This window comes from Dysidea avara, chromosome 1 (assembly GCF_963678975.1).
Source record: "Dysidea avara chromosome 1, odDysAvar1.4, whole genome shotgun sequence".
In the NCBI taxonomy this organism is placed as follows: Eukaryota; Metazoa; Porifera; class Demospongiae; order Dictyoceratida; family Dysideidae; genus Dysidea; species Dysidea avara.
The window spans coordinates 36,388,512-36,401,375 of NC_089272.1; the positions used below are offsets into that span (position 1 = coordinate 36,388,512).

Genomic DNA, 12,864 nt, shown 5'->3' on the forward strand with positions numbered 1-12,864 from the left:
AAGAAACAAGCTCATATCATCAAACACTTTCAGAGCCGCTGGAAGAGTGAGTACCTCACAGCTTTGAGAGAAGCATACCGATCATGTGGCAGTAACACTCAACAAGTTAAGACAGGAGATGTTGTTTTAATCCACGACGACACACCAAGAATCAACTGGAGGATGGCAGTCATTGAATCTGTAAACAAGGGAGGAGACGGGATAATCCGTTCTGTGAACATTCGTACCACAACTGGGAAAACAAACTGTCCCATCACTCATTTATATCCCCTTGAGTTTACTGCAGAGGAAACAAGCACACATGTGCAGAGTGACCAAAATCTGGGACAACCTGCAACTAACCTTCCTGTTCATCGGCCAGTACGAGATGCAGCCAAGAGAGGGCAGTGCCAGATGAGACAATGGATTGATCTTCTATGTGCCCCCCCCCCCGGGAGGATGTCCTGAAGACTTGACTTACTTAGTATGAATGTAACATTGTATTGTGGGTTTTGTAGTCTAATATTGCTCACGTGTATGTAGTGCGTCATTAAGAATAGTGTGAACACATTGCCGCTGTATTGTTCTACGGTAGGTATCCTTCTCGTATCGAGTTTGATGCTGTTACCAGGATACCTTCTTCTACAGGTAAACCCGCTATCCCAGTCAACAACCAGCTGTGATAAAACACCTGTAACCTGATTAATTAACACTAACCCATTGTACATCTTCTTTCCAATGCATTATCTGTCTAGGATCCGGCATCTCTTTTTAATCAATGAGCAAACCACAGGGTTAACATATCTCTGCAATGGAATGCAGGTCACATGCTATATGTGACCGGATTTGCAAAAAGGTACCTTTTTCACACACAAAATTTGGCCTATTTTTTGAACTTTAAAACTTCATAACTTTTTGATCATGGGTTTTAATTGCTTGAACTTTTCAATGAATATAGCTACAGTATCTAAATACATTTTGATACTAAGGGCAGGTTAATCAGTATAAAGAGTCAAGTGTTACATCATTTTGTTTGCTGGTATGTCAAATGTGTGGAAAAAGTACCTTTTCGCAAATCTGGTCACATATTGTTTTGATCAGCGTAAAATAGAAACTTTGCACCATATCACTCACCAGTGTGAAGAAGCGTAATTATTATATGCTTGTGTCTTTGATCAACAAAGATCAAAGTCTTGGCTAGTATTTCTTGAAGGGTCGGGGGGGGGGGGGGGAGGGGGGGGGCATTTGCCCCAAATGCCCCATCCTGGATCTGCCATTGAATGCTAAGTGCTAACAGGAATACAGTGGACCAGCAGCTGCTAGATTTATATTGACGATATCATTATTGTGGGCAAGTCCTTTAAAGAGCACTTGCATAGCCTTTACCAGGTATTTGATAAAACTCTAGCTATAAAAATGTTAATTCTTGCAGTGAGAAGTGAAGTTTCTAGGTTATATAATATCCCCAGATGTCATAGCACCAGAGATCCAGAAAAGACAGCTAAGATCACACAGTGGTCTGCACCAACTTCTGCCATAGAGGTGCAACAATTTCTAGGCCTGGCAAATTACTAATGCAGATTCATCCAAGATATTTGCCACAAGAGCAAAACCATTACACCAATGACAGAAAAGCAAACAAAGTTTGAGTGGACATCACAATGCTAGGAGGCATACAGCTATTCCAAGAGATGCCTGACATCAACTACAGTATTGGTATTACCTGCATGTTCTATGCCACTGTTGTCCATCTGTGACAACACTACTCCTAAACCACTGTTGCAGGCATCAGTATCAACCACAATGGGTTTGGGTCAGTCAGTAAAATTTTCAAATAGAGTAGGGACCATTGCACATCCAAAAGTGCTGAAACAAGCTGGAGTAGTGCATGTCCAGAGGACTTTGACTCACATGGTGTACCTTTTTTAAACTGCGATAATAAATCGCAGTAAAACAATAACTATAATGAGGTGGTATTTTTGATGAGGTCCTGAAGTACACCTTAGCTATGTTGGAACCTGCCATAATTCACTTTATTTTTGTGCAAAAAAAATTCCTGTGGTGTCCATTGCTAGTGGACTCCTCAGCTAAGCAGAACGTAACTACTGCATAACTCGTAAAGAGCTTCTGACATTCCTCGAACATTTTAGATGGTATCTATTAGGCCACTCCTTCACTGTACGCACAGATCATGTGCACTCACATGGCTACACAACTTCAAAGAACCTGAGGGTCAGTTAACCAGATGGCTGGAAATACTCCAGGAGTTTCAATTCTCAATTGTACACTGGCCTGGCAGGAAGCATAACAATGCTGACCTTCTGTCCAGAATTCCATGTAAGCGATGTGGTAAGGAATTCCAGGCTAGTTGGACAATCATAGTGGCATTGACTTCCTCCGCTGTAATGTGTGGTTACTCTCATCAAGATCTACAGCAAATCCAAGTACAAGACAGCTGTATCAGTGAAATAATGAAATCAAAGGAACAGAACAAGCAACCATCACCTGAGTAAGCAAAGGGTCAAAGCATTGCATTTTGTCATTTATTGCAGCAGTGGGGACAGTTGATGATGCATGATGGTGTGCTATGGAGGTACTGTGCCCAACCCCACAAAGAACAAGGATGACTGCAATTAGTGGTACCTACCAGGAGTTAGTTCTTACTGAAGTGCATGAGGGAATATCGGGGACTTAGGAAAGTATAAGACCCTGCATAACCTAAAGTAGAGGTTTTACTGGCTAGAGCACTATAATGATGTCCAGGAATGGTGCTCAACTTGTGCATCATGTGCCACCAGAAAGTCTAGTTCTCCAGCATCTAAAGCTCCACTCGGAACTATTTCAGCTGGATATCGCACACAAATAATTGCTGTAGATTTAGTAGACCCTTTTCCTGAAAGTGAGAACAAGAACTTATACATAACGGTAGTTGGTGACTACTACAATAACTACACACAGTGGATGGAGGCAATTCCAATCCCTAACCAAGAAGCTACCACTGTTGCTGAAAAGATTATAGATGAGGTATTCTTAAGATTCTCTGTTCCTGCGCAGCTACACACAGACCAAGAGAAACAATTTGAGTCCCGATTGATGTCAGAGGTATGCAAACTACTATGTATTCATAAAACAAGAACAACCCCATACCATCCCAAAAGGATTGTGGAAAGGTTTAATCGTACAATGCTGAATATGCTTGCATCACATGCAAAGATAACCCATTTGAGTGGGAAAAGCACATTCAGAAAATTTGTATGGCTTACAATTCCAGCGTCCAAGCATCAACTGGATTTACCCCATTTTATCTGATGTTTAGACAGCATGCAAAGCTACCATTTGACATAATTTACAGGACTAGCAGAACTGAGCCTGGACTTGACATTATCTTAACATGTGAAAATTCCAAACTGCTGTATAAATGGATGGAAAAAGCCCTCGAATTAGTGCAAGCCAATACTAACTATTGACATAGCAACAAAAGGAACTTTATGACAGAAAAAGTCATGAGAAACCACACAAGAAGGGAGATTTAGTATGGTTGCATACCCTTTCAACCAGCAGGATTAGGAACCAAAACTATACCATCCTTGGTCTGGACCATTCAAGGTTATAAAACAGATATCAAAGTCAACATATTGGATTCAGCTGCTTAATAGCAGAAAACAGTGTAAAGTAGTACGTTTCAGCCGACTGAAGCCATGCGATCCTAATATTTGGCTAGAAATATCTCAGCCAGAAACAGAACCCACATCAGTAAATGAAGAGCAGGAACCAGTGTAATCAACCACAGAGACTAGTAATGCAATGGCACTGATAGGGATAGACTTGCAACTAATAGTCTAGGATGATGATGACTGATGATGATGATGATTGATGATTGATGATGATGATGATGATGATGATTGATGATTGATGATTGATGATGATTGATGATTGATGATGATGATGATGATGATGATGATGATGATGATGATGATGATGATGATGATGATGATGATGATGATGATGATGATGATGATGATGATGATGATGATGATGATGATGATGATTGACTATTAATGCAATGGCACTGATAGGGATAGACTTGCAACTAATAGTCTAGGATGATGATGATTGATGATGATGATGATGATGATGATGATGATGATGATGATTGATGATGATGATGATGATGATGATGATTGATGATGATGATGATGATGATTGATGATTGATGATTGATGATGATGATGATGATGATGATGATGATGATTGATGATTGATGATGATGATGATGATTGATGATTGATGATGATGATTGATGATTGATGATTGATGATGATGATGATGATGATGATGATGATGATGATGATGATGATGATGATGATGATGATTGACTATTAATGCAATGGCACTGATAGGGATAGACTTGCAACTAATAGTCTAGGATGATGATGATTGATGATGATGATGATGATGATGATGATGATGATGATGATTGATGATGATGATGATTGATGATGATGATGATGATGATTGATGATGATGATGATTGATGATTGATGATTGATGATTGATGATTGATGATTGATGATTGATGATGATGATGATGATGATGATGATGATGGACAGAAGAATGTGACTGTCTCACATCACCCAGAACCCCAGTTAGTGACTAAGAACCACAGATACCCCAGCTAATTGTCATGGTATAATATGCATAGCTAGTACCCTGCAGCTACAACTGCATTGATACAATCAGGCTTAAACAGGCAGCTCTGGCGGTATCAGCAACATTCAATCTCCTCAGTGTAGAGAAGAAAAATGGCTAAAAAAGAATTAATTATGCATGCACTGACTTAATACTGTTTGAGTTTTTGAGAGCTACAGATACGCTGGAGCATATCGACAGTAGTTCATTGTCCTCCTCAGTACTTGGTAGTTGTATATTGTAGTCTGCATGGTATTTAGGGGCTTAGAATTATATAGTGCCTGCACCAAATATACCAGCATAATAGGCTACAGTGTTATGCCAGCATAATAGGAGGATATTTCAGAATATGGAGCCTTTTTCCTTAAAAATACTGTAGGCTATGTATACATATAGAAGCTTTGCACATCAGTTTAATCATTCAATCTTGAATTGTTGCTGAAATCATGCATTTGAATAGTAGCTATGAGCTTGCAAATTGATGTGGCCACAGGCCTGTGCATGCAGTGCAGAATGGTGTAGCCGATCAGAGCAAAAAGGACATGTTCAGCTTTGCCAGAAGGTATCTATGCATAAAACAGATTGTTAAAACATTAGTTTGTATAGAAGCATTATTTGAGTAGCAAGTGATCATAGCAAACAATTTATGGGCAAGAGTGAGTAGCATCATATGGTTTCATTGCTATAGATGCTATCAATTTTCAGCGAATATATTGTACTTGCAAGGATTCTGACTCAATATGTAAATGTTTCAAGCAAATATCTTGTCTAGTTGTCTATAGCCGTTAGAGACTCGCCTCGTCTATTTAGTCTCAAGGCACCTAAAATACTGTGAGTACACGTGCCATCAATTTTACACCTGTAGCTTATAGGGTAGGTAGATGTATACTGTAGCTATTGTAGAATCTCTGAGCAAGTTGTTTGGGAACAGTGTTGGATGTAACATGTTACTTTTGTAATGCATTACTAAATATTATTAGTAACGAAGTAATATAATCTGCTACATTTCTGATGTTCGCAATATCTAATGAGTAGTTACTTTACATAATATTCTTAACTAGCATGTTACTGTAATATTATTGCCTAACGAAGACTTTATACATTGTGTAATATGTAATGTACCATGAAACCACCTAACTTCAAAGGAGAATTTCAGGGTACATATCTCATAAACCCTGGCTGGCCATGGTACATTTAAGTTAAACCATGGCTGGCCATGGTTTAACTTAAATGTACCATGGCCTTGATATCTGATGAGGTAACGTTGTTTTTATAATAATCCTGGCAGTATTCTATTGTGGGAGTTTATTATTACTCACGTAATGAAAACCATGAGCCCGATTTTGCATTCTACAGCACTCAGACAGAGGCGATTAAACATCCTTACCACCCTATGAGTTGACAAACAGAGGTTTAAGGTGAGAACTAGTGTCATGGTTAATTCACAATCGCACGTCCACGTGTTTGATTACGTGCCACGCTCACTTTTCGTATATCACAAGGTAACCACTCTACAGTGAAGCTTACCTCTCTAGATGTTTAGAAAATGTTGTAAACAGTGGTTAAACGATGTAGCAACTTTGAAACACTTGTTAAATCGCAAAATTGAGTGTTTCCGTGATATTCATAGGATTTTCCCGTTTATGTTAACAAACGTAACTGCAACGTTACTTGCTGCTGACCCATAATTGAATTTTACAAGACTGTCTATATAGTAAATCCAGCGTGTTGCCTCGTATTGGCTCGGGTGATTAGCCACCCACCATAGTAGGCTATCAGCCTACATGGTACATATCAGTTGTATCACGTGCCCTTGTGATTTGCCCGATATGTACACCCACGCTCTTGGGCCTAACGGCCCAAGAGTGTGGTGTACATATCAGGCAAATCACTCGGGTACATGATACAACTATTACATATAACATATTACTAGTTACTTTTTAACTGAAGTAACATATAACTATAATGAGCTTCATCGCAGTGGCAGTAACGAGTAATAAGTAATAAATTACCTTTTAAAAGTACTGGCCCAACACTGTTTGTGAAATAAAAATTTCAGCGTACAACATTTTGACCATGTCATCATGAGCTAAACCAGTCACTAAATAAATGCAAAGTCTCCACACTACAGTAGTTAGCTCTGTAGATCATGTCAGAAATGTTGTGCTTCAAGAGTAGCTCCATAGAATGGAACCAGATGTGGAAAATCAGTTTGAATGTCACATTTGACAGCTCAATTTTTTTTGCCCAAAATAGGGCATTTCGGCTATCAATCAGCTTTACAGTAGTTTATATGATTTGTTGGTACCTTGAATTGCAATAAACTAGTTTTGATGAAATAATCCAACAGGGGCATTATATACTGTCTTAATGAAAGTACAATGAATTGTATAATCTATAATCTAGTGTAACATTAACATTAATTTTCCAAGATCTGGTGACAAAATATTTACACTAGTAATGTATGTACATACCCAATCTGATACTGACAGGAGTTGATCTTATAGATGTGTCCGTTATACGTGAATAATTATAGCCATTTCCATCCACTCCAACTACTTGTAATTGAAAACTTTCAAATGGTGGAAGAAAAACAGCTGCAAATTCATTGTCACTCAATGTAGTTATATTTGATATAGATTGTAACTGATTTCCACCATCACCAAGAAGATTTAATGTACTAACTGTCACAGGTATATCACTTTCAGATACAATATCAAATAAAACAATAATTGGAACTCCTAAAAAAGTAAAATTGCACCAATTGAATGTGGATAATTAGCTACTAGGATGCCAGAAAATATAAAAGGCTCTAAAGTAAGCAACTTTGTAACATTGTGTATCCTTATCCTTAGAAACTTCTATTTAACTGCATGTGTACTTGCATGTATGCCCCAAAATCACAGCCTTCACTATTTATCTACTGTATATCAAATTATACTTTCCCTAACCATTTGAAGGTCGTCCATCTATTATACTGAATCCATATGGATTTGTTGGATCATAATTATACAAATCACTGGAAATCATTGACTCGCTTGTCACCAAAACTTTAATGCTATAAAATCCACTGGTTGATATAGCTAGTGTCCAGTTACCACGTAAATTATTTTCTGTCACATTGATATTTGCCATAAGTAATGATGAAGTGTTAAGAGTAACTGAGTACTGTGCCAGAGAATCTGCATCCATACCTGAAATTCACAGTAGTTAATACATGCTAACCTATTGTATAGATGTTTTATATAATTATTAAGCATTATTTGGTCAAAAGAAGTCGTGCTCATGGATGTATCACTTACAACACTGTCTATATATCTAGTGGTGTCATGAACTATTCATAGTAGTAGTACTTATTGCCAGAACTACAATGCATGTATCATGAATGGAGTTGAGTTACCCTTGTTTTTTTTATGTCCTATGTCATATTACTGTACCTCATGCAGTATGTCAAAAGACGCTTAAGCAATATCTAACATATCAGAACTTAAAGCCTGTAGCTTAAGCCATTATAGAATTACACTTTCCTGAAGATGTCAGTTAGGTGGTTTTTGTTAATCAGTCAAAATTGCTTTTAAAATTGTAGCAACTCAGTGTAAGTATTTTGAGTCACACTGATAGCATGATATCATCAAACGTTATATTAATCAGGGTAAAAGACCAGGGTACCCTGACATATAAACAACACAGACTCAGGTATATATATTATCTAATCCAAAACAGCCAAGCTGTAAAAAAACAGTGCGGCCCTCAAAAAGGCTATGGTGAAAAAAGATGTGAAATCCAAGGTGGCGGCCAAGAAATGGCTGTGATGGTAGGTTGATGGTAAAAATTTTAATAACGACAATTCAGGTAAATTTTTGTGCCGTTTGGTCTTGGCAAAAAATTCATCTAAATTGCCATTATTAAAATTTTTACCATTAACCTGCCATCACAGCCATTTCTTGGCCGCCACCTTGGATTTCACATTTTTTTCACCATAGCCTTCTTGAGGGCCGCACTGTTTTTTTACAGCTTGGCTGTTTTGGATTAGATTTCATTTCTTTTTGTATTTGTATACCACAAAACCGGCCTATGGCCGGCTTTGGGACTTTTCTAACCTGTCTTTTTTCTTTACTACCGGAAGAAGAAAAGATGAAGCAGATGTACTTTAAATATTTCTGATTTTATCAGTAAATGAACAAATTATATATATAATACATATATTTATTACAGAACTCTCCATGGTGGTTTCTTTGTAACTGAACACTCTACAAGGTGACTTCTTCTTGTTGCCCTCTCTACAGGGTGAATTGTTAGTAGCTGAACAAACTACAAGGTAACTTCTTCTAGCTGATCTCTCTACAGGGTGGTTTGTTTGTAGCTGAACTATCTACAAGCTTAAGGTAACTTCTTCTAGCTGATCTCTCTACAGGGTGATTTGTTTGTAGCTGAATTCTGTGCAGGTGACTTGTTTGCAGCTGAGCTCTTTACAGAATGGTTTCTTTGTAGCTGAACTCTCTACATGGTGGTTTCTTTGTAACTGAACTCTCTACAAGGTAATTTCTTCTAGCTGATCTCTCTACAGGGTGATTTGTTTGTAGCTGAACTCTCTACAGGTGATTTCTTTGCAGCTGAACTCTCTACATGATGGTTTCTTTGTAGTTGAACTCTCCACAAGGTAACTTCTTATAGCTGATCTCTCTACAGGGTGATTTGTTTGTAGCTGAACTCTCTACAGGTGTTTTGTTTGTAGCTGAACTCTCTACATGATGATTTCTTTGTAGCTGAACTCTCTACAAGGTAATTTCTTCTAGCTGATCTCTCTACAGGGAGATTTGCTTGTAGCTGAACTCTCTACATGTGATTTGTTTGCAGCTGAACTCTCTACATGATAGTTTCTCTATAGCTGAACTCTCTATAAGGTAACTTCTTTTAGCTGATGTCTCTACAAGGTCACTAGTTTGTAGCTGAACTTTCTACATGATGGTTTCTTTGTAACTGAACTCTCTGCAAGGTGACTTCTTCTAGCTGACCTCTCTACAGGGTGATTTGTTTGTAGCTATACTCTCTACAAGGAAACTTCTTCTGGCAGATCTCTCTACAGGGAGATTTGTTTGCAACTGAACTCTCTACAGGTGATTTGTTTGCAGCTAAACTCTCTACATGATTGTTTCTTTGTATCTGAACTCTCTACAAGATAACTTCTTCTGTTGATCTCTCTACAGGGCGATTTGTTTGTAGTTGAACTCTCTACATGGTAGTTTTTTTGTAGCTGAACTCTACAAGGTGATTTCTTCTAGCTGAACTATCCATTTACATGCCTTTTGTGTATCCCTTTAAACAATTTTATAATAATAATAATAATAATAATAATTCGATAGTTGCATGAACTATCTATAAGGTAAATTTTTCTAGCTGATCTCTCTACAGGGTGAATTGTTTGTAGCTGATCTCTCTACAAGATAACTTGTTTCTAGCTGATCTTTATACAGGTTACTTGTTTCTAGCTGATCTCTTCAGGGTGACTGCTCTATTAGGATGACTGCTCTATTAGAGTATCTCGATCTCGCACTTGCTGCACCAAGTTGGATTTCGTGTTATAACACCGTGGCTTTAAGTTTGATTCTTCTACACCATTGAAGAGCCTTTCTAAGATGATAACTCCTTCTATACAGCGATTTTCAAAGCATTTGCCCTAGCGGTTTATCTGGTAGGCGTGGCAAGTAATCGTTTTTTATTAGCTAATCTCGATTGCGTAATTGTTACACACTGTTAGTTTTTTCGTTGTATCTTCCTGGTTTTTAGCTCGATTTCTTTCAAACAACAAAAGGTTTGAGGTTCAATAGTTAACCTATTCATCCACCGATTTTCAGCTTCTTCCCATACGCGGTTTACCCTATAGGCGTGACAACATATTGGTGTTATTTTTCGTGAATAATCGATCATAACTCTTTTCCTGTTTATCGTATCCTAGCCAAAGTTGGTACAGAAATGTGCCTTTATACCCCCCTTCTGTGTGCCAAATTTCAAGGCAATCGGATATGGCGTTCGCGTTTTATAGCAGTTTTTGTAAGTGTGCGAAAAGAGGAAGAAAAACAAGAAGAAAAATAAGAAGAAACTAAGCCAATTTTTGAAGTCGCATATCTCGGGAACGCTTGAAGCGATTTCGCTCTAATCTGGAATGTGGAGTGCTGAAGGTGGAGGGAGTGTCCACAGCAAAAATCGTCTTGTTTCATCAAGGAAGCACAGAGCTACGCAGGTGCGAAAATTGCGTTTTCTTTCTTCCTGTCAATATACTCACGGGTGTTACGCGCCGGCTTCTTGGGCCGCACGACGCACTACCGTGTGTCTTGATACGTATACAAGTTAATGGCAGGTAGGCAAACAAGTTGATGTTATGCTACTTCTTAAAACCAGGTGCCTATGCAGTTAATAATCACGTGATTACGTATGGTGGTTCTTCGACAAGAGTGCTGTTTCGTTGTTTTAATAGCTCCCAGAAGCATATTTTGAACGTGATTAGGCTTCTTTTGATGTTTGTTTTACCAAAGTTTGTTCGTCTGATCACTGGTGTGGATATCCTAGAAATCTTACTCCAAGTAACGCTCGCCACTAAACAGAGTAAGCCACCGATGTTCGGCCACCAGGAATTTTCGGACACTCGTACGCAGAAACTATGCAACGTATTCCCTTGCATTTTGCATTGCTATTACCTTAGATCCCCACCATTTAGCCCACCAAGTTTCGTAGGATTTCTTCAAGGACTGTGTGTTTGGCGACCCAATAAGCATGTGTCCGAATCGCATGACGTTTTGGCTAAAAGTATGGATTTTCGGACTGTAGCTCGCAAAGCACAATAAATGCACGGATCTGAATGAAATTTGGCATGCAGCTAGGGTAATCACTCAAAGTTCAGCCCACCAAATTTCAGCTTATAAATCGATTCTATGCCTCAGTAATTATTAAATCTGTAAGCGAATGTAGGCGTATCAAATATCGGACATTTATTGCCGCGAAAACTACAACTGCTGATTAAATTTTTGAGCAACTTCAGATGATTTCAGCTTTTACACACTATGAAGAGCAAGCAAATCACAACTGATTGTTATTTGAGAGCTCACATGTCTTGTGACAGTCTGCAACTGCTCAGCTGACAAACTAGCTATGCACAGAGAGCCACAAACACCTGCTGCATAACCATAACAAACTGTAAAATCTTTATTGGGAATATTCTCATATGAGAAATGATACAGCATGCAAGAATTGTGAAGAGATTTTTACTGTATCTAAGTGACTGTTCTATTAGGGTAGTTCATTTTGTCTGACTGTTTTAGGGTATATCTTGTCTTTATACTTACAATTTGATCAGATAATGCTAATAAATGTCATGTAAGAAGCCATACATTGTTTAACCGCCCAATACATAGCTATGCCAAAAGTTCATAATAATCCTTCCCTATATATATATATTTGAACTCTTGGCTATCCTATAGTGCGAAGAAGTTTCCTGAAAATGTAACCCTTGAAACTAAGTATAAGAAGTTCACACTCTGAATTAGCTCTTCTCTTTTCTAAGGTAAAATGGAATTGCTTGTAATCTTATAAGTTTTGTTAGATATCAAGGCAAAATAATTTGATACCATCTCCCAGTCCTGAATCCTACTGATATGAAGGAACCATTTCATGCCCTTTATGCTATAACTTTATGAAGCCATGTGCAACCTTTATTTAAAGTGATTGAAATGATTTTAAGCTTTTTTACCCTGTTAAAGATCTAATTATGCATCGCTATACATATAGCCAATATGTGCAAATTTTTTGTATTGAATTGCTATTGTGTAAATCTTTTGTAAGTGCACGTGTATATTTGTGCCTCCCTGAAGGAAAAATCATTATTGAAAGTGAGAATCATTTGTCATTCAAGTAACCAATAAAGCTGCTTTCATCATGTCATAATATGCATGATGTAATTATAACAAAGCTGCACTGTAGACTTTACTTGTGTAATATAAGTGCATGTGACAAGCATAAATGACTGCACAATTTGCTTTAATGGACACATAGTGGAGAAAAAGATAAATATTGTATAAATTGACTCTCTCATGAAAGCTTGGAAACTGAACCATCCCTAGCATGTTGCCATTTTCAATCTTCCATTGCGTATATCCTGCAAAGATTAATTGTGTAGGACAGTGGCTGCAATCAGGTGCTTA

General features: G+C 37.9%; 1 protein-coding gene across 1 annotated transcript in view; it reads right to left on the reverse strand.

Annotated features, from left to right (window-relative positions):
- LOC136263402 (von Willebrand factor A domain-containing protein 7-like) overlaps positions 1 to 12,864 on the reverse strand; it is a 63,266-nt gene that overhangs the window by 13,230 nt on the left and 37,172 nt on the right. Inside the window, exons 3-4 of the mRNA XM_066057917.1 lie at positions 7,621 to 7,863; positions 7,144 to 7,410 (exon numbers count right to left, since the gene is read on the reverse strand). Coding sequence (XP_065913989.1) covers positions 7,144 to 7,410; positions 7,621 to 7,863 — 510 coding nt within the window. The remainder of the gene's footprint in view (positions 1 to 7,143; positions 7,411 to 7,620; positions 7,864 to 12,864) is intronic.